At 35.2% G+C, this 24,056-nt stretch overlaps 1 protein-coding gene across 3 annotated transcripts in view; it reads right to left on the minus strand.

The window, feature by feature from the left end:
* Positions 1-24,056, minus strand: part of SLCO1B3 (solute carrier organic anion transporter family member 1B3) — a 196,804-nt gene that overhangs the window by 83,289 nt on the left and 89,459 nt on the right. The window contains exon 14 of one of the 3 annotated variants that reach the window (XM_030804742.1): positions 18,478-19,389. The exons of 1 other annotated variant lie outside the window; for it this stretch is intronic. In XM_030804742.1, coding sequence (XP_030660602.1) covers positions 19,146-19,389 — 244 coding nt within the window. In that variant the 3' untranslated portion in view covers positions 18,478-19,145. Of the gene's footprint in view, positions 1-18,477; positions 19,390-24,056 lie in introns of those variants that run through there. One more of the 3 variants, XM_003265581.4, reaches the window with a different exon arrangement.

Genomic DNA, 24,056 nt, shown 5'->3' on the forward strand with positions numbered 1-24,056 from the left:
GGCTTTTGTTGCCATTGCTTTTAGTGTTTTAGTCATGAAATCTTTGCCCATGGCTATGTCCTGAATGGTATTGCCTAGGTTGTCTTCTAGGGTTTTTATGGTTTTAGGTCTAACATTTAAGTCTTAAATCAATCCTAAGTTAATTTTTGTATAAGGTGTAAGGAAGGGGTCAAGTTTCCATTCTCTGCATATGGCTAGCCAGTTTTCCCAACGCCACTTATTAAATAGGGAATCTTTTCCCTATTGCTTGTTTTTGTCAGGCTTGTCAAAGATCAGATGGCTGTAGATGTGTGATGCTATTTCTGAGGCCTTTGTTCAGTTCCATTGGTCTATATATCTGTTTTGGTACCAGTACCATGCTGTTTTGGTTACTGTAGCCTTGTAGTATAGTTTGAAGTCAGATAGCATGATGCCCCCAGCTTTGTTCTTTTTGCTTTATTCTTCTTGGCTATATGGGCTCTTTTTTGGTCCCATATGAAATTTAAAGTAGTTTTTTCTAATTGTGTGAAGAAAGTCAATGGTGGCTTGATGGGGATAGCATTGAATCTATAAATTACTTTGGGGAGTATGGCCATTTTCATGATATTGATTCTTCTTATCCATGAGCATGGAATGTTTTTCCATTTCTTTGTGTCCTCTCTTATTGCCTTGAGCAGTGGTTTGTAGTTCTCCTTGAAGTGGTCCTTCATATCCCTTGCAAGTTGTATTCCTAGGTATTTTATTATCTTTGTAGCAATTGTGAGTGGAAGTTACTCATGATTTGGCTCTCCATCTATTACTGGTGTATAAGATTGCTTGTAATTTTTGCACAATGATGTTTTATCCTGAGAGTTTGCTGAAGTTGCTTATCAGCTTAAGGAGATTTTGGGCTGAGACAAGGGGGTTTGCTAAATATAAAATCATGTCATCTGCAAATACAGACAATTTGACTTTCTCTCTTCCTATTTGAATACGCTTTATTTCTTTCTCTTGTCTGATTACCCTGGCGAGAACTTCCAATACTATGTTGAATAGGAGTGGTGAGAGAGGTCATCCTTGTCTTGTGCTGGTTTTCAAAGGGAATGCTTCTAGCTTTTGTTCATTCAGTATGATATTGGCTGTGGGTTTGTCATAAATAGCTCTTATTATTTTGAGATGCATTCTACCAATACCTAGCTTACTGACAGTTTTTAGCATGAAGGGGCGTTGAATTTTGTCAATGGCCTTTTCTGCCTCTATTGAGATAATCATGTGGTTTTGTCATTGGTTCTGTTTATGTGATGGGTTACATTTAGTGATGTGCATATATTGAACAGCCTTGCATCCCAGGGATGAAGCCGACTTGATCATGGTGGATAAGCTTTTTGATATGCTGCTGGATTTGGTTTGCCAGTATTTTATTGAGGAGTTTTGCACCAATATTCATCAGGGATATTGGCCTGAAATTTTTTTTTTTGTTGTGTCTCTGCCAGGTTTTCATATCAGGATGATGCTGGCCTCATAAAATGAGTTAGGGAGGAGTCCCTCTTTTCTATTGTTTAGAATAGTTTCCGAAGGAATGGTACCAGCTCCTTTTTGTACCTCTGGTAGAATTTGGTTGTGAATCCATCTGGTCCTGGGCTTTTTTTGGTTGGTAGGCTATTAATTACTTCTTCAATTTCAGAACATGTTACTGTTCTATTCAGAGATTTGACTTCTTCCTGGTTTAGACTTGGGAGGGTGCCTGTGTCCAGGAATATATCCATTTCTTCTAGATTTTCTAGTTTATTTGTGTAGAGGTATTTATAGTATTCTCTCATGGTAGTTTGTATTTCTGTGAGATCAGTGGTGATATCCCCTTTATCATTTTTTATTGTGCCTATTTGATTCTTCTCTTTTTTCATGTTTATTAGTCTGGCTACTGGTCTATCTATTTTGCTGATCTTTTCAAAAACCAACTCCTGGATTCACTGATTTTTTGAAGGGTTTTTCATGTTTCTATCTTCTTCAGTTTTGCTCTGATCTTAATTATTTCTTGTCTTCTGCTAGCTTTTGAATTTGTCTGCTCTTGCTTCTGTAGTTCTTTTAATTGTGGTGTTACGGTGTGAACTTTAGCTCTTTCCTGCTTTCCCTTGTGGGCATTTAGTGTGATTAATTTTCCTCTAAACACTGCTTTAGCTGTGTCCCACGGGTTCTGGTACATTGTATCTTTCTTCTTCTTGGTTTCAAATAACTTATTTATTTCTGCATTCATTTTGTTATTTTCCCCAAAGTCATTCAGGAACATGTTGTTCAGTTTCCATGTAGTTGTGTGCTTTTGAGTGAGTTTCTTAATACTGAGTTCTAATTTGTTTGCACTGTGGTCTGAGAGACTGTTTGTTATGATTTCCATTCTTTTGCATTTGCTAAGGTGTGTTTTACTTCCAATTATGTGGTCAATTTTAGACTAAGTGCAATGTGGTGCTTAGAAGAATGTACATTCTGTTGATTTGGGGTGGAGAGTTCTGTAGATGTCTATTAGGTCCACTTGGTCCAGAGCTGAGTTCAAGTCCTGAATATCCTTGTTAATTTTCTGTCTCGTTGATCTAATACTGACAGCGGGGTGTTAATGTCTCCCAGTATTATTGTGTGGGAGTCTAAGTCTGTTTGTAGTTCTCTAAGAACTTGCTTTATGAATCTGGTTGCTCCCGTATTGGGTGCATATATATATTTAGGATAGTTAGCTCTTCTTTTTGCATTGATTCCTTTAACATTATGTAATGCCCTTCTTTGTCTCTTTTGATCTTTCTTGGTTTAAAGTCTATTTTATCAGAAATTAGGATTGCAACCCCTGCTTTTTTGCTTTCCATTTGCTTGGTAGATCTTCCTCCATCCCTTTATTTTGGGCCCATGTGTGTCTTTGTATGTGAGATGGTTCTCTTGAATACAGCACACCAATGGGTCTTGACTCTTTATCCAATTTGCCAGTCTCTTTTAATTGGGGCATTTAGCCAATTTACATTTAAGGTTAATATTGTTATATGTGAATTTGATTCTCTCATTATGATGCTAGCTTGTTCTTTTGCCTGTTAGTTGATGCAGTTTCTTCATAGTGTTGATGGTTTTTACAATTTGGTATGTTTTTTCAGTGGCTGGTACTGGTTTTCCTTTAAATACTTAGTGCTTCCTTCAAGAGCTCTTCTAAGGCAGGCCTGGTGGTAACAAAATCTCTCAGCATTTGCTTGTCTGTAAAGAATTTTATTTCTTCCTTGCTTCTGAAGCTTAGTCTGGATATGAAATTCTGGGTTGAAAATTCTTTTCTTTAAAAATGTTGAATAGTGGCCCCCACTCTCTTCTGGCTTGTAGGGTTTCTGCAGAAAGATCCACTGTTAGTCTGATGGGCTTCCTTTGTGGGTAACCCGACCTTTCTCTCTGGCTGCCCGTAACATTTTTTCCTTCATTTCAATCTTGGTGAATCTCAAGATTATATGTCTTGGGGTTGTTCTTCTCAAGGAGTATCTTTGTCATGTTCCCTGTATTTCCTGAATTTGAATGTTGGCCTGTCTTGCTAGATTGGGGAAATTCTCCTGGATAATATCCTGAAGAGTGTTTTCCAACTTGGTTCTATTCTCCCAATCACTTTCAGGTGCACCAATCAAATGTAGGTTTGGTCTTTTCACATAGTCCCATATTTCTTGGAGGCTTTGTTCATTCTTTTTTATTCTTTTATCTCTAATCTTGTCTTCATGCTTTATTTCATTGTTGATCTTCAATCTCTGATATCCTTTCTGCCACTTGATTGATTCAGCTGTTGATACTTGTGTATGCTTCACAAAGTTCTCGTGCTGTGTTTTTCAGCTCCATCTGGTCATTTATGTTCTGTAAACTGGCTATTCTAGTTAGCAATTCCTCTAACCTTTTTTTCAAGGTCTTAGCTTTTTTGCCATGGGTTAGAACATGCTCCTTTAGCTCAGAGGAGTTTGTTATCACCAAACTTCTGAAGCCTAATTCTGTCAATTTGTCAAACTTATTCATTAGTAAGCATTACTAATCCCACCACTTAGTTCATCAAGATCCATGGCTGAGGATCATGCCTGCATCCATGGGCAACATCTTTAACGGATGCGAGGGCTCAGGGAACCAAGGAGAGAAAACAGTTGGGGGTATATCCCCACTATCTTGCCCTCTACACTGGGCTATTCCAATGGAAAGTAAGGAGACAAAAAGGATGCCTTATTCTCACTTCTCTTTCTAGATGAGTAACAGATCATCTTTGTCCTCCACTCCTCTGGAGTGCATTTGAAGGACTGGGATTCCTTTAACCCTGAGACTTTGAATAAAAAGTGACTCATTTTCTTTTGTACATGGGTTTGGCCTTCTTACCATCTTAAACAAATCTGGCCTGCGTAGGGAAGCCTTGGTTTAAATACTATCCAACAATTAGATTTTTTTCTGTAGATAGGAGGGTAGCTGGTCTGAGGCCTCTTATATACAGGCTTTCTTTGTCCTGTGAGACAAACTAGACCTTTGCAAGTATTGCACAATTAACCCAGGCCTTTTAGGAGTCATATCAGGCAGGTCCAAATGGAACAATTCCACAAAACTAGAACAGTAACTTCCAGGGGTACCATCTGATGCAGCAATTGAGGGTCCTGGCCCTTCTTTTCCTTCTTATTTGGGGCTTCCTCCAACTACATCATCAACTCCTCCAGTTCCACTGTCTCTAAAACTTTCCACTTACCCAGTTTCACTCTTACACTACAGGAAATGCCCAATGGAGATGATGCCACTAGGGTTCAAGTTTCCTTCTCATTATAGGACCTTATGCAAATAAAGGGAGACTTGGGTCAATATTCTGATGACCCCTATAGGGATATATAAGCTTTCTAAAATTTAACTCAGGTGTTTTACCTCACATGGAGGGATGTTATGCTCTGTCTAAGCCAAACGCTAACAGCTGGTGAAAAAAAAAAGGAGCTGGGCAGGCAGCAGAGAAGTTTGGAGATGAGCAATATGTCTTCTAGAGCAGGCCAAAAATGAAAAGAGAAAATAGGAAAGGCAAAGAAATAGAGGAATCACCATTTCCAATAAGAAAAGAGGTGGTACCTCTTGGCAACCCCAATTGGAACTCCAGTGACTCCACGAGTGAATGGAAAAACAAAACAAAAAAAAACCCTTTTTAATGTGCATATTAAAGGGCCTATGATGAACTAGGGCCAAACCTCTTAATTACTCTAAACCGTCTATGGTAGACCAGAAGCCAAATGAGAATCCCTTAGCCTTTATGGGAAGACTGAGAGAGGCACTAATAAAAACACTGCTGTTTGTCTCTTGATTAATTCAAGGAATGCTCATCCTAAAGGACTTTTATTACACGGGCATGTTGTAATACTAGAAAGAAACTACAGAAGCAGGCTACAGGATTAGACAGCACCTTGGGAAACCTCTTGAAGGTGGCCACCTTGGTCTTTTATAATAGAGACCAGGAGGAGACCCAAGAGATTAAAAAGGAAACACAAGAGAGGGACAGAGGCTCCAGTAGCTGCTTTCAAGCTTGCAAATTCCAGTATCTCCAAGGTGCATCTGCTAGTTGATATGAATATGGCAACTCAGGGCACTTTAAAAAAGATTGCACAGGGAGCAAGAGGAAGCCACCTTTATCCTGTCCAGCCTGTGGGGGCAGAAAACGAGATCAGACTGCCCCTGGAGATGGAGGTCACCAAGTCCAGAACTGATCATCTGACAGATGGTCCAACAGGACTGATGAGGTCGTGTGGCTCAAAACCCTGGCTCCAGTTGCTCAAACTGCTATTACAGCTCAAGAGCCCTGGGTGATTTTGGAAATTGAAGGAATAAGGGTGGACCTCCTTCTGAACACTGGAACCAGTTTCACTCTTCTCTCAAATCCAGACCTCCCATCTTCCCATAGCATGACTGTGATGGGCATCTCAGAAAAGTTTCTAAATCAATATTTTTCTCAACCATGTAGTTGTAGTTTGAGGGCCCTATTATTTACACATTCCTTTTAAATCATGTCTGAAAGTCCCACTCCTTTATTAGGTAGAGATATTTTAGCTCACATAAAGGCCAGTATCCTTATTGCTCTGGGACAATCTCTTTGTCTCCCTCTGGTGGAAGCTAATATTGGTATTGTCAGACAAACGAAAAATAATTTTTAATTCAAGTGACTCAAAGACATATTTTTGTAGCGAATATAAACAATATAATCTTCACTGATAAGATCAGTCCTAAACAAACTGATGAATAGACAATTTTGTTTGTACTTATACTCTCACTTTTCCACGATCTTTTCTGTTTATAAATATCTTATATTCTCTATTTTCACTACTATCAAAAGCCTGCTTCTTAAAAAAGAAGTGTATTGCTTACAATGTAGTGAAGGAAAAAATTCCTCTTCCAATTTTGCTGGAGATCAAGTCTTAATTCACAGGCATAAACATATTGATAGAAGTTAGGACAAGTTCAAATTATACAGTGGAGATTTGTCGGTGGTTAGAGTTGTGTATAGGGATATTAAGAAGATGATGTCTCCATGTAGACAGAGCTCTCTTTGGGATTCTGAAATCATGTCACTTTCAGGCCTTCACTAGTGGGCAAAGTGGGACCATGGATTAAATGAGGCATCCTTACTTTCCTGGAAACACACAACCTCCCAAGTTTGAACCAGGAAGAAATCAAAACCCTAAATAGATTGATATCAAATTCGTGAATCAGTGCTAGAAACCCATCCAACCAAAAAATTCCTTGAGCTGGATGGATTCACAGCCAAACTGTAACAGATATACAGAGAAGAGCTCGCAGCAATTCTATTAAAACTATTCAAAGCAAAGTCAAAGAGGAAGGACTCCTCCCTAATTCATCTATGAAACAAGCATCACCCTGATAACCAGAATCTGACAAAGACACAGTGAACACAGAGAACTACAAGCCAGTATCTCTAATAAACATACAGGCAAAAATCCTCAACAAAACGCTGGCAAATCAATTCTTACAGCACATCAAAAGTTAGTTCACCATGATAAAGTGGGCTTTATTCCTGGGATGCAAGGATGGTTCAACATGCACTAACCAATAAAGGTAATTCAGCACATAAACAAAAGTAAAAACAAAACCCATATGATCATCTCAATAGATTCAGAAAAAGCAGTTGATAAAATATACAACATCCCTTCGTGATAAAAACCCTCAAGAAACTAGGCACTGAAAAAACTTACCTCAAAATAATAAGTGCCATCTATGACAAACCCACAGGTAACATCATACTGAATGGGCAAAAGCTGAAAACATTCCCTTTAATAACTGGAAGAAGACAAGAATGTCTAACTTTCACCAACCTTATTAAAGACAGTACTTGAAGCTGTAGCCAGAGAAATCAGGCAAGAGAAAGAAAGAAAAGTCATCCAAATAGGAAAACAGGGAGTAAAGTTATCTCTTTTGCTGATTATATGATTGTATACCTTGAAAACCCTAAAATTTCTGCCAAAAGACACTTTACCTTGATAAACGACTTCAGCAAACTCTCAGGATACAAAATCAACATGCAAAAATTATTGACATTTCTATATACCAATAATATTCAAGCTCAGAACCAAATCAAGAACTCTCAATCCCACTTACAATAAGCATATAAAAATACCTAGAAATAAACCTAATCAAGGAGGTGCAAGATCTGTATAAGAAGAACAATAAAACAATGTTGAAATAAATAAAAGCTGGCACAAACAAATGAAAAAACATTTGGTGCTCATAGATGGAAAGAATCAATATTATTAAAGTGCTTATTCTGCCCAAGGCAACCTGTAGATTCAATGCCATTCCTATCGAACTGCCAATGTTATTTTTCACATAATTAGTAAAAACACTATTCCAAAATTCATATGCAATGAAAAAAAGAGCCCAAATGGTTAATGCAATCCTGAGCAAAACAACAAAGAAAGAGACATCACTCTAAATGACTTCAAATTGTAAGAATACAGTAATCAAAAAGCATGGTACTGCTAAATATTAGACACATAGACCAATAGAATGGAACAGAGAACCCTGAAATAAAGCTGTACATTTACAACAAACTCATCTTTGAAAAAATTAACCAAAATAAACAATGGGAAAAGGACACTATACTCAACAAACGGTGCTGGGAAAATTGGCTAACCATATGCAAAAGAACAAAATTGGAAACTTACCTCTCACAATGTGTAAAAATTAACTCAAGATAGATTAAAGTCTTAAATGTAAGATCTCAAACCACAAATATTCTTGATAAAACCTAGGAAGTAGTCATCTAGACACTGGCCTAGGAAAAGAATTTATGATGAAGATCCCAAAAGCAAATGCAACAAAATGAAAAATAGACAATTAGAACTTGAGTAAACTAAAGAGCTTCTACACAATAAAAGAAACTGTGATCAAAACAGACAACCTACAAGATGTGAAAAAAAAATTGCAAACTATGGAATTTTGGATTGCATCGTTTGGATGCAAACTATGCATCCAACAAGCGACTAACATTCAGTGTCTATTAAGAACTTAAATAAATCAAGAGTAAGCAACAACCCAAGTGAAATGTGAGCAAAGGACATGAGCAAACATTTTTCAAAAGAAGACATACAAGCAGCCAATATAAATTAAAAGATTTCTCAGCATAGCTAATCATCAGAGAAGTGAAAATCACAACCACAAGGAGATACCATCATCTCACACCCACCAGAATGGTTACTATTAAATAGTCAAAAAATAACAGATGTTGATGAGGTTATGGAGAAAAGGGAATTCTTATACACTGTTTGTAGGATCGCAAATTCCTGCAGTGTCTGTGGAAAGCAGTTAGAACATTTCTTGAAGAATTAAAAACAGAACCACCAATTGACCCCGTAATCCCATTAATACGTGGATACTCAAAGACGAATAAATCATTCTATCAAAAAGTCACATGCATTTGTATGTTTATGGCAGAACTATTCACAGTAGCAGAGAATGGAATCAACTTAGGTGCCCATCAATGGTTGATTGTATAAAGAAAATGTGGTGCATATACACCATGGAATACTACACAGCCATAAGAAAAAATAAAATCACGTCTTTTGCAGCAACATGGATGCACCTGGAGGCCATTATCCTAAGCAAACTACGTAAGAAACAGAAAGCCTAATATCACATGTTTTCACTTGTAAGTGGGAGCTAAATCTTGCATTACCATAGATGTAACAATGAGAACAATAGATACTGGAAACTCCAAACAAAGGGAAAGAGAGATGAAAACAAGGGACTAAAAAAAGTCTTATTGGATATTATTTTTACTATCTGGGTGACAGGATGAATAGAAGCCCAACACTCAGCACTATGCAATACACCCTTATAATAAACTACACATGTACCCTCTGAATCTAAAGTTTAAAAAAGGAAATCAAAATAAAAACCTTCACTACAGATGAAGCGGACCTAATGGATATTTAAGGAACACTTCACCCAACAGTTGCTGAATGCACATACTTTTCATTAGCATGTGGAACAATCGCCAGGATAGACCATATGTTAGGACACAAAACAGGTCTCAAAAATTATTTAAAAAAAATCAAATACATGTCAGGTATCTTAACTGGCCACACGAAATAAAACTAGACATAATAACAAGAGTAACATTCAAAACTATACAAATACACGGAAATTAAACAACATATTCTTAAATAACCAATGAGTGAAGAAAGACATTAAGAATAAAATTTAAAAAATTATCTGAAAAACATGAAAATACAAATGCAATATGCCAAAACCTATGAGACACAGCAAAAGAAGTATTAAGAAGCAAGTTTATAGCAATAGAGGCCTATATCAAAAAAACCTAGAAAATTTAAAAATAAACAACCTGAACATGTACATCAATTAACACATAAAAATTTTCAAACCTAATCCAAAATTAGTAGATAAAAGAAATAAGATCATGGCAAAACTAAATGACAAAGAGTAAAAAAAAAAAAATACAAAAGATCAACAAACCAAAATGCTAGTTTTTTGAAAAGATTAACAAAATTGACAAACCATTAGCTAGACTAAGAAAAAAAAAAAGACCCAACTAAATAAAATCAGAAATTAACAAGGAAATTTCACAACAGCTACTACAGAAATACAAAGGATCATTAGGAGATACTCTGAACACTATTTTAAATTTGAAAACCTAGAGAAAATTGATAAATTCCTGACACACAATCTATCATGATTGAATAAAGAAGAAATACAAAATCTGACAGACCAATAACAAGTAACATGGTTGAATCAGTAACAAAAAGTCTTCCAACAAATACAAGCTGAGGACTATATGGCTTCACTGTTGAATTCTATGGGTATTAATTCTACTGGTACAATTCTTTTTAACAAGAATTAAAACTCATTATTCTGAAATGATTCTAAAAATGTGAAACCAAGGGAATTTTCTTAACTCATTCTACAAGGCCAGCAAAACACTGCAATTAAAACCCAATTAGAACATCAGGAAATAAAAAGAAAAAACTACAGGCAAGTATTTCTGATATATATAGACACAAAAATAACCAACAAAATAATAGCAAACTAATCCAACAACATACCAAGAAATAATACCATGATTGAGTGAGATTTATCCAAGGAATGCAAGAATGGTTCAAAATACGTGAATCAGTAGGGTCATGCATCACATCAGTAGAATAAAAGTTATGTGACCATCTTAGTAGACACAGGAAATGCTTTTGAATAAATTCGAATATCTCTTCCTGATAAAAACTTTCAGTAAATTAGGTATAAAAGAAAACTGCATCAACATATTAAAGGTCATATATGAAAAACACACATCTAACTATTTTCTGAATGGGGAAAATCAGAGAGCTTTTACCCTAAGAAACAGAACAAGTTTGTCTAATCTCGCCATTCCTAATCAACATAGTTCTGAATTTCTAGCCAGGGCAACTAAGAAAGAGAAATAAAGAAGAGCATTTAAATTGGAAAGGAGAAAGTCAATTTGTCCATTTTTGCAGATGACCTGATCTTATATATAGAAAAATCTAGAGACTTACAAAACAAAACAAAAACATTAGAAATGGTAAATGATTTCAATAAAGATGCTGGATGCAAAATTAATATACAAAAATCAGTAGTGTTTCTATAAATAAACAATGAATTAGCTAAAAAAAATCACAAGGACAAACCTATTTACAAGAGCTCCAAAAAAAAAAAAAAAGACCTAGGAATAAATTTTGCCAAGGAGGTAAAAAGTTCTCCAAGAAAATGTACAAAATGCTGATGAAAAATATTGAAGAGGATACAAATATGTAGAAAGAAATCCTATGTTTATGAATCAGAAAAATCAATATTGTTTAAATGACACTACTATCCAAATCAATCCACAAATTCATGCAATTCATATCAAAATACCAATGACACTCTTCACTGAAATAGAAAATATTAGAAAATTTCTACAGAACCACAAAAGTCCTCAAATCACCAGAGCAGTTCTTATCAAAAAGACCAAAGCCAGATTCATTACACTACCAGAGGTCAGAATATACTGCAAAGCTACAGTAACCAAAACAGCATGATACTAGCATAAAAACAGACACACAGACTAGCTGAACAGAATAGAAAACCCAGAAATTAATCCACATATGTATAGCCACTGTTTTTTTTTTTTTTGACAAAAATACCAAAAAGTCTCCCTGGGGCAAGGACAACCTGTTCAATAATTGTGCTGAAAAAAATGAATATACACATGCAGAATAATGAAAAAGAGCTCCCACCTCTTATGCTATTAAAAAAAACTCAAAATGGATCAAAGACCTAAATGTTATACCAGAAACAATAAAACTACTCTAAGAAATTATAGGGAAAATATTACAGGACATTGGTCTGCAAAAAGATTTTATGAATAAGACCTTAAAAACACAGGCAACAAAAGCAAAAATGAATAAATGAGATAATAACCAATAAAATGCTCTGTATGGCAATAGAAATAATCAACAGGGTGAAGAGCCAATCTACAGAATGTGAGAAAATATTTCCAAGCTACTCAATCAACAGAAGATTAATATTCAGAGCATACAAGGAACTCAAACAGTTCAACAGCAAAAAGATCAGCAAGTTAATTTTTAAAAGACTGGGCAAATAGTCTGAATAGACATTGCTCAAAAGAAGACATACAATTGGCTAACAAATATATGAAAAAAATTGTCAACATCACTAATTAAAAGAGATATGCAAATAAAAACCACAATGAGGTATCCTCTCACCCCAGTTAGAATGGCTATCATAAAAAAAGACAAACTATAAATGCTTGCAAGGATGCAGACTACAGAGAATTCTTACAGACAGTTCGTGGTAATGTAAACTAGTATGGCCACAAAGGGAAGAGTAAAGAGGTTCCTCAACAAACTACAATGGAAATACCTTACAATCTAGTAATCGCACTATTGAGAATTTATCCAAAGGAAATAAAATCACTAAATAAATATATGTTTGCACCTGGATGTTTATCGCATCCCTGTTCACAGGAGCCAAAATATAGCATTAATATCCGTGTCCAACAACAAATAAATGGATAAAGTAAACATCAGATAGATGGATAGATAGACATATATCTGTATGTTTAGAGAGATACATAGAATACTAATTAGCTATAAAAAAGAATTAAATCTTGTCATTTGCAGCAACATGAATAGAATTCAGCAACATTATGATAAATGAAATAAGCCAGGAGCAGAATATTTTGCACTATGTGTTTTCACTCATATGTGGAACCTTAAAAGAGTTGATCTCATAGAAGTAAAAAGTCAAACAGAGGATACTAGACAAGGAAGGATAAGGAGAAGAAGAGATAGGAAGATTTTTTTTAAAAGATACAAAATCACAGCTCAAAAAAGAGCAGCAAAAAGGCAGAGGTAAGTTCTTACTTTCAAGAATCACACTGAATGTATATAAACTCAATTCTCCAGTTAAAAGATATAAAGTTGAATGAACAGATAAAATAACAAGACTCAACTATACATTGCCAACAAGAGACTTACTTCACCTATACAGACATGCATAGACTGAGAGTGAATGAGTGGAAAAAGATACTCCATACAAATAAAAACCAAAACAAAACAAGAGTAGCTATACTCTCTCAGATAAACATAAATTTCAAGTTAAAACATGAAGAGACAAGGCCATTATATAATGATAAAAGGGTCAATACAACAAGAGCATATAGCAATCATGAATACCTATGCACCCAACATCAAAGCATCTAAATACATAAAGGAAACATTAATAGATTTACAGGGAGAGATACATAGTAATACAATAACAGTAGGAGATTTCAACACCCTGCTTCCTGCAATGGACAGATTATTTACAGAAAACCAAGAAAAAAAATCAGATTTAAATTGCACTCTAGACCAAATGGACCTAACAGACATTTACAGAACATTCTAACCAACAGCTGCAGAATGCACGTTCTTCTATACTACACATGGTATGCTCTCCAGGATAGACTATATGTTAGTTTACCAAAAAAGTCTTTAAAAATTCAAAAGAACTAAAATCATATCAAGTATCATTTTTCACCATAATGAAATAAAACTAGAATTCAACAAAAGGAGGAGTTCTGAAATGCTGCAAGTACATGGAAATTAAACAGCATGTTTCTAAACAGCCTGTAAGCCATTGAAGAAATTAAAAGATAAATTTTAAAACTTTCTAAAGACAAATGAAGATGAAAACACAACATACTAAAACTTATGGAACACAGCAAAAGTGGTCCTTAGAAGGAGGTTTATAGCAATAGATGTCTACATCAAAAAAAGCTCTCAAATGAACCACCAAATGATGGATCTCAAGGACAGAAAAGCAAGAATAAAATAAAGTCACATTAGAAGGAAAATAATAAAATCAGAGTACAGTAGAGACCTAACAAACACCACAAAAGATAAGTGAAATGCAGAGCTGATTTTATAAAAACATAAACAAAAATGGCAAACCTTTAGCAAGACTAACCAAGAAAAAAAAGAGAGGAGTCAAATAAATAAAATCAGATTAAAAAGGAGGCATTGCAACTGATGCAACCGAAATACAAAAGTTCATAAGAAACTACTATGCACAATTAATGATATGCCAACAATATGAAAAATCTAGAAGAAATGGATCAGTTCCTGAACATAAGGGTGAAGTTTGGGAGGGTGGTGAAGGATATAATGGATATAATACTACATACTGCATACAGTGTACACTTCTTAGGTGACAGGTACACAAAAGTCTCAGACATCACCAAAGAACTTACCCATGTAACCAAAAGCTGCCTGTACCCCAAAATCTATTGAAATAAAAATATTAAAAATCTGCCAAGACTGAATTAAGAAGAAATAGAAAATGTGAATCAACAAATAATGAGTAATGAGATCTTAAGCAGTAATAAAATGTATTTCATTAACGGAATGTCCAAGACATGATGACTTCATGGCTAAATTCTACAAAATAACTTTAAAAGAATGAACACAATTGTTTACAAACTATTTTAATAAATTGAAAAGGAGGGAACTCTTTCAAATTTATTTCGTGAAGCCATCATCACACTGATTCTAAAACTAGAGAAAGACAACAACAGCAACAAAAATACTTCAGGCCAATATCCTTGATGAACTTAGATGAAAAAAATGTCAACAAAATACCAGCAAACCAAATTCAACAATAAATTTTAAAAATCAAGTGGGATTCATCCCAGGGATGCAAGCATATTTCAACATATGTAAATCAATAAACATGATACATCACATCAATAGAGTCAGACAAAAATTATATGATCATTTTAATAGATGCAGATCCATTTGACAAAATTCAACACCTCTACATAATAAAAGCTCTCAACAATTAGGTATAGAAGGAACATACTCCAACATAACAAAGTCCATATATGACAAATCCATAGGCAGTGTAATGCTGAATGAGGAATAGTTGAAAGCTTTTCCTCTAAGATCTGGAACAAGATAAAATTTCTCACATTTACCAGTCCTATTCAACACATTACTGGAAGTCCACAACAGACTGAATAACTAAAGCAATTCTGAGCAAACAGACAAAGCTAGAGACATTACACAACTTGGCTTAAAAATATGCTACAAAGCTATAGTAACCAAAACTGCATTGTATTGGCTAAAAATATAGAAAAGACAAAAAGACAAATGGAACAAAACAGAAATGCCAGAAATAAATTCATGCATTTACAACCAACTGATTTGAAAAAGATGCCAAGAACACAAATCAAGGAAAGGTCACTCTTTTCAATAAATGATGATGAAAAAACTGAATATCTGCATGCAACAGAATAAAACTAGACCTCTATTTCTCACCATATACAAAATTCAATTCAAAATAGATTAAAGATTTAAATGTAAAACCCAAAACTATGAAACTAGAATAATACAAGGAGAAATGCTACATAACTTCAGTCTGGGCAAGGATTTATTAGACAAGATCTCAATAACTCAGGCAACAATAGCAAAAATACAGTAATGACATCAAATTAAAAATCTTCTGTATAGAAAAGGAAACAATCAACAGACTAAGGAGAATAGCTACAGAATAAGAGAAAATATTTACAAATTATACATCTGACAAGAGGTTATTATCTAGAATTTATAAAAAATTCAAACAATTCAATAGAAAAATAATGTAATTTAAAAATGGACAAAATACCTGAATAGATATTTCTCCAAGAAAGATATACAAATGGACAACAGTTATATGAAAAAAATGCTCAATATCACTAATAATCAGGGAAATGCAAATAAAAAGCAGAATGAGATTATCACCTCACCCCAGTTAGAAAGGCTGTCATAAAAGACCAAAAACAAAACAAAAAAAAAGAAAAGAAAAAATGCTGGCAATACTGTGGAAAAAAGGAAAGTCTTATACACTGTTGGGAATGGAAATTACTACAGCCATTATGAAAAACAGCATGGATATTCCTCAAAAAATTAAAAATAGATATATCATATGATCCAGCAATCCCACTACTGGGTATATATTCACAGAAAATAAAATGAGTATGCTGAAGAGTCATTTTGCACTCCCATGTTAATTGCAGCGCTGTTGATTTTAGCCAAAACATGGAATCAACCTAAATGCCATCAACAGAGAAATGGATCAAGAAAATGTGGCATATATACAAAATTGACTACCATTCTGCCACAAAAAAGGATGAAATCCTGTCATTTACAAAAAAATAGTGGAGCCTGGAGAACACTATGTTAAGGGAAATAAGTCAGGTACAGAAAGAAAAATACTGCATGATGTCATTTGTGTGAAGAATCTAAACAAATTGATCTTGTAGACATTAAGAGTAAAATTGTGCTTACCAAAGACAGGAAAAACAGGGGAAGGGGAAGATGGGGAGGAGTTGGTTAATGAGTACAATGTTCCAGTTAGATAGGAGGAATAAGTTGCTGGTACTTACTGCATAGTAGGGTGACTATAGGTAACAATAATGCATTAAATATTTCAAAAAGCTAGAAGAGAGGACTTAAACCCCGTCTCTACTAAAAATACAAAAAAAATTAGCCGGGCGTGGTGGCGGGCGCCTGTAGTCCCAGCTACTCGGAGAGGCTGAGGCAGGAGAATGGCGTGAACCCGGGAGGCGGAGCTTGCAGTGAGCGGAGATCGCGCCACTGCACTCCAGCCTGGGCGACAGAGCGAGACTCCGCCTCAAAAAAAAAAAAAAAAAAAAAAGAAATTATAAATGTATAAGGTGATGGATATGCTAATAACCATGATTTGATTATTACACAATGTATACATGTATTGAAATATCACATTGTATTCAATAAATATGTATGATTATGTGTGTGTGTGTGTGATCACATTAGATTTGTTATATGATACCTACAAACCTAGCATGTATGTGGGTTTCCTCAAATTTCTGTTTCTGTGATTATTTTTTTTTCCTCAGGATTACAGGCTGAGAACAGGTATAAAGATATATATGTATACATATATATATATACACACACACATATATATATATACACATATATATATACACACATATATATGTTACAGGCCAGTTCCCATATTCTAGTAATAATTTCTTGTGATTTTGCTACACTCAGGTATACCTTCTCCTATACATGGCGGTCTAGCAAGGAATCCTAGCATCATGTGGAATGTTTTAAAGATATCCAAGCTATATCACACATGTTTGAATTTGGAATCTCTAAAGTACATACATAATTATATTTCCTTTAAAATATATTTTTACAGTTGATTTTGATACAAAACATCTTTTAACCAATTGAGAATTATAAACTACAACCTCTAGCATTCACTAAGTAGAGATGTTGCTCCTGATAGTGACAGCAGACAGCCAAATGCCTAGGCAGATAGGGGCAGGTTCCCGGTGAAACCCCACCTCCAAGCTGAAGACAGTTTAAAGTCCAGAAGCCAGGCTACAAGTTAAAGCCTTAGACCAGATTGAGAAGTTGTCTTCTTATTTGGCAGGCTTTCCTCTGACTGATCCCACCCTCCACCTATTTTAGATAGAACTACTCTTTCTTAATTGGTTTTCTATACTGTCATGCCCACCTTTGAGTGGTGCCTTCACTTTAACCTTTTTTGCATACTCAGAAACCAATCAGCACACACTCCCCATCCTGTGCCTATAAAGACTCCAGACTCAGCTGGTGGACTGGGGGAGATGGCTTGAATTTGAGGAAGAGACAGCAGGACTTCGGGGAAGACAACCTGCCTTTCCCATCCCCTCTCCAGCTCCCCTCACCACTGAGAGTTGTCTTCATCACTCATTAAAATTCTCCACCTTCACCACCCTTCAACTGTCAATGTGACCTCATTCTTCCTGGACACCAGACATGGGCCTGGAACCCACCGAATGCAGGTACCCAGAAAAGGCTGTCACACTGGCCTTTGCCCTCACTGGCAGAGGGTAGCCACCCAAGGTAAAGAGACAAGGGGCCAGCTGAGCTGCTAACATGCTGCCATCTGTCAGACTGTAGATGGTGGAACTAAAGGAGCACCATAACAACCCCTCTGGGGCTTCAGGATCATGAGCACCCTTGCACCTTGTCTGGTTGCCAGCCCTGCATGTAACTCACTCCTGTTTCGATGCCTGGAGTGGTTGCCCAGGTCCAGCATTCACTCGCTTGCACCTGGTCTGGCCATGGGAAACTCACAGAGCTTGTTTCTGTATCAATGACCAGAATGGCCCACATGGTCCTGCACTTGGTCACTCACACTCTCCCTCCCACAAGTGGCCGAGCATGGCAGACCAAATGAACAGGGCACCTCTATTGTGAGTCCGGTGAAGAGGCCAAGAAATATCCTGCATCACTACTAGAAAATGCAATATTTAAATATTTGATATCATTTTCTCTATTTCTTGTCCAGCTTGTGGAGATGTGGAAGATATTTTTGTGTACAATGAATAAACAAACAAGTATGCAAGAAAGTAACACAGATTTTGCTTCTCCCAGAGAACAGACAGATGCAATGAAGACGCACCTTATCAATGGGTTTTGCTTTCTCAAGCTAAAGTCAGTTTTTCTTAATCCACTTCCATGGGTCCAGTAGAAACTTAACACGTATTATAATATGTTGTCTCACAATTATACCTCGCAAATATTTGAATATTTCTATTTCTTCTGCAGGATCTTAACGGGACGTTGGAAGAAGATCCATCGAGGTTGTTAGTCAAACACAAATTCAAATTTTAAATTAATAATATTTATAATTTCTGAAAAATATACAACTTAACATGAAAAGTATATATTATAGCATAAATCCAGGCTAGATTTTGGACTAAGTAATACATCCAAAGTGTTTCATTTTTTTTTAAAGGCATCAGGCTTTTCTCTTTATTTAGGCTATTAATCTATCTTTTCCCTTTTACTTCCCTTATATTCTAGTCACTGGTTTTATTAGCAGTTACAACTACCAAACAATTACTTTTTATTGTATTACATACTAACCATGCTTCTCACTTTAAATTTTTATGGATCATATATTCTAATCTTAACCATAAAGGCATAGCTATATCCTAACCATGGGTACTCCCATTTTTTATAGTTTATTATAGATGCGTAGGCTTATCCATTGGTCCACTGTAAGTAAAGAATGTTGGAATTGTCAGTGAAAAGACCAGGAACACCTCAAAAATAACATATTAATGAATCAATACAATGTTAGTTGGCAGCAGCATTGTCTTGCATGTCCAAATTACATGTTTTACTATCTGTTCCAGCAGAAGGTACAAAATGTTCACCATTATTTAAGAATTCTAAGTTTGCTTCATCCATTACTTTTCTTTCATTGTCCAATGCCTTGGTATCTTTTCCTTGAAATTTTTTCTTCATAGCAAAAATGAATACAATATATAAAATAAGTGCTGGGAATCTTAAAGCTATAGACAAGCCCAAGTAAACCCTTCTGTGAAAAGAGAAAAAAGAGAGTAGATTATTATTTTAAATATGTAAAATATTTTACATTTTTTTCTGTCCAGTATGCATACCTTAAAAGAAAGAAAAACAAGTTACGCATACAAATATTAAGAGAACAATTCTATTTATTATTTTCATTGGGGGCATAAAATATTTTTCTATTATTAAAAAAAATATATGAAGCTACAGAAACTAAACCCCAGCTGTCTCTAGCCTTCCTTTGGGAGGGAGGAAAATATATAACTCCAGCCCCCTCAAGCCATCTCATTCTACCTAAGGGGTGGGAGACAGAAACTGAGAAGCAAGTTTGAAGTTCACAGTCCAAAGGTACAGGCTCACAAAAAGATTGAGGCCTTATCATAGATTTACAGGATGCTACTTTGTCTTATCACCTTACACCACATTAATAAAGGCTTATATACAGCAATTCCTTTTACCCAATACATTTTGTCTGCCTGTCAAGAAAAATTTGCAAGTCACATACTAAAAGACAATAAACATAGTCTGAAAAGAATAAGACTTAAAACCAGACCCAGACACGTCAGGGAATATCAGGGATGGAAATTTAAAACAACTATTATTAATTTGTTAAGCGGTCTAATGGATAATGTAGACAGCATGTAAGAAAGGTTAGCAATGTCAGTAAAGAGATAAAAATTCTAAGAACCAAAATGAAAGAATACAGATAAGAAAACTGTAACAGAAATGATAAATGCCTTGATGGATTTATTATTAGATAGAGCACTGCTGAGGAAACAATCTCTAAGTTTATCTCAATAAAAAAAGCAAAGAAAAATAAGACAAAAGAAAGAAAAAACAGAATAACCAATAACATTGGAAGGACTACATAAGTGTTTATAATGGAAATACTTGAAGGGGAAAATGAAAGGAACAAAATAAATATTTCAAATAATAAGTACAGAGAATTTTTATTGAATTAATGTCAGACACCAAACCACAGATCCAGGAAGCTCAGAAAACACCAAGAAGGATAAAAGCCAGAAAAACTATGCATAGCTTTCTTATTTTCAAGCTATAGAAAATCAAAGATGAAGAAAACATCCTGAAAGAAACCAAAAGGAAAAGCAAACCTTATTTATAGAGTAGAAAAGATCACATCAGACTTCTCTTCAGAAACCATGCACGCAAGAAGAGAGCGAAGTGAAATATTTAACTGTTAAGAAAAATAAAACACCAACTTAAAAATTCTGTACCATATGAAATTATCTTTCAAAAGTTAAGTCGAAATAAAGACACTGTCATACAAACAAAAATTGAGGGACTGTTTTGCCAGTAGACTCTCCTTGCAAGAAATGTTAAAAGAAGTTTCTTAGAGAGAAGGAAAATGATATAGGTCATAAACTTGGATATACATAAAGAAGGAAGAACATCAGAGAAGAAATCAGTTAAGGTAAAATAAATTATTCTAAATTGATTTAATAGAAATCAATTTGTTCAAATTAATAATAGAAACAATATGTTTAATTATATATAATATACATGCTTATTCATATGTGTATGTATGCTTACCGATAAGTGGAGTAAATGACAGCAATGATACAATGAGTAGGAAAGAAGAATTAAGGTTATTTTGGTATTATAAGGGTACTCATAATCTGTGAACTAATAAAGTGTTATTAAAATATAAACTTGGATTAGTTCTAAATGTATACTGCAAATTCTAGGAAAACCACTGAAATTTTTATTTAAAAAGTACAACTAATAAACTGACAAATGAGAAAATGAAATTATATAAAATGCTCAGTTAAAACAAAACGGGAAGACAGAGTGGAATACAAAAATAGGATCAAAGAACAAAGAGAGCAAATAGAAAATAGTAACAAATATCATCAGTATTCTTTCAATTATATCAGTAATCACTTTGAATGTCAATGATATAAATACACCAATTAAAAGACCAAAATAAGCCAAGCATGGTGGCTCGTGCCTGTAATCCCAGCACTCTGGGGGGCCAAGATGGGACAATCAAGTGAGTCCAGGAGTTTGAGACCAGACTGGGTAACAGAGTTGCCCATCTCTAAAAAAATAAAAAATTCAAAAAATTAGCTAGGCATGTTAGTTCATGCCTGTGTTCCCAGCTACATGGGAGGCTGAGGCAGAAGGATCTCTTGAGCCCAGGAGGGTGAGGCTGCAGTGAGCCATGTTCAAGCCACTGCTCTACAGCCTGGGTAGCAGAGTGAGACTCCATCTCAAAAGATAATAATAAGATTGTTAGAGGATTAAAACCAAGAACCAAACTATATGTAGTCTACAAGAAACTCACTTTAAATATGAACACATACAGATTAAAAGTAATTAGACTGAGGAAGATATACACTGATAACATTAATCAAAAGAAAATGGGAGTACCTATTTTAATTTCAAACAGAGCAGACTTCAAAGCAAGGACATTTATGAAGGATAAAAAAGTCTTTACATAATAACAAAGAAATCAGTTATCCTATTATCCTTTTACAAAACAGAACAATACTTAACATGTAAGCATGTAAAAATGGAGTGTCCAAATATGTGAGGAGAAAATGATAGAGCTGCAAAGAGAAATGCCTTAAGTCTTCAGTTAACATTGTCTACAGGTTCTTGGAAATTATAATTTTAAAAGTGAAATTATGTTTTGTATAATGAAACCAATTTCGCCATAGATAATTGGTATAAAAATAGTTACTATGGTACATAGTATATTGTTTTGCTTAAAATCAGTTTCTAAGAACCTATGGACAATGTTAAGTGGATACTTAACGTAAATGAACCCACAATTATGTTGGAGACTTCAATATGCCTCTATCAGAAATGCACGGATTCACCAGGCAAAATTCAATCAGACATAGTTGAACTCAACAACATTATCAACCAACAGTGTAACAGATGTAACCTACTACATCAAACAGCAACAGACTACAAAGTCTTCCCAAGCTCATATAGAATATTGACCAAGATAGACCACATTCTGGGCTATAAAAGATATCTTAAGAAATTTAAGGCCAGGTGTGGTGGCTCAGGCCTGTAATCCCAGCACTTTGGGAGGCCACGGCAGGCAGATCACTTGAGGTCAAGAATTTGACACAAGACTGATCAACATGGTGAACAACATGGTGAAACCCCATCTCTACAAAAATACAAAAAAAAAGGCTGGGCGCAGTGGCTCACGCCTGTAATCCCAGCACTCTGGGAGGCCGAGATGGGTGGATCACGAGGTCAAGAGATTGAGACCACCCTGGCAACATGGTGAAACCCCATCTCTACTAAAAATACAGAAATTAGCTGGGTGTGGGGATGTGCGCCTGTAATCCCAGCTATTCAGGAGGCTAAGGTAGGAGAATCACTTGAACCTGGGAGGCGGAGGTTGCAGTGAACTGAGATTGCGCCATTGCACTCCAGCCTGGGTGACAGCAGTGAAACTCCATCTAAAAGAAAAGAAAAGAAAAGAAAAAATACCAAAAAAAAAAAAAAAAATTAGCCAGGCGTGATAGCACACCCCTGTAATCCCTGCTACTCAGAAGGCCAAGATACAAGAATTGTTTGAACCCAGGAAGCAGAGGTTGCAGTGAGATTGTACTGCTGCACTCCAGCCTTGGTAACAGAGCAAGACTGTCGTAAATAAATAAATAAATATAAAATAGAAGAAATTTGAAAGAATGAAAATCATGCAATATCTGTCCTTAAACCACAATGGAATTAAACTAGAAGCCAATAACAGAAAGATCATTGGAAAGTCTCAAAATCTGTGAAGATTAAGCAATACACTTCTAAGAAATATATGGGTCAAGATGAAATCTCATGAGAAATTTAAAAGTATTTTGAAATAAGTGAAAATAAAATTATAACATCAAATGTTATGGATTCAGTGAAAGCAGGATTAGAGATAAATGAAGAATATCTTAAATCAATCATTTAATCTTTTACCTTAGCAAACTAGAAAAAGAAGAGCAAATTAAATTCAAAGTAATCCGAAGATAATAAATGGTAAAAGTAGGGCACAAAGAAATTTAAAATGGGACACGAAGAGAGAAAATCAACAAAAACAAAAGCTGTTTCTCAGAAAAAAAATGGTAAAATTGATGAGTCCCTTGCCAGGCTAATTTAGATAAAAAGGAGGACACGATTTACTAATATCAGAAATCAAAGATGGAACATCACTGTTGACCCCATTGACCTTAAAAGGATCAAAAGGGAATACCATAAACAACACCATGCCCCCAATTTTAATAATCTGAAAGAAATGGACCAATTCCTTGAAAGATATAATCTACCTAAATTCACACAAGAAGAAACAGACCATCTGAACAGGTCTATATCTGTTAAAGAAATGAATTGATAATAACCTTCTAAAGCAGAAAACATCAAACCAAGACGGGTTCATGGGTGAATTCTATAAAACACTTAAGTAAGAATTTATACCAATTCATTGCAATTTCCTACAGAGGAATAGAAGCAGCAGGACTACTTCCTGTCTCCTATGAGGTCAGCATCATCCTAATACCTAAAGCAGACAAACATTACAAGAAAAGAAAACTACAGGGCAATACATCTCACAAATACAGGTGCAGAAGTTCTCAAAAATAGCTAATTGAATTTAACCTTGCATTAACAATTTAGGCACCACAACCAAGTGGAATGTATTTCAGGTTTACAAGACTG

Source organism: Nomascus leucogenys, chromosome 23 (genome assembly GCF_006542625.1).
Source record: "Nomascus leucogenys isolate Asia chromosome 23, Asia_NLE_v1, whole genome shotgun sequence".
Taxonomy (NCBI): Eukaryota; Metazoa; Chordata; class Mammalia; order Primates; family Hylobatidae; genus Nomascus; species Nomascus leucogenys.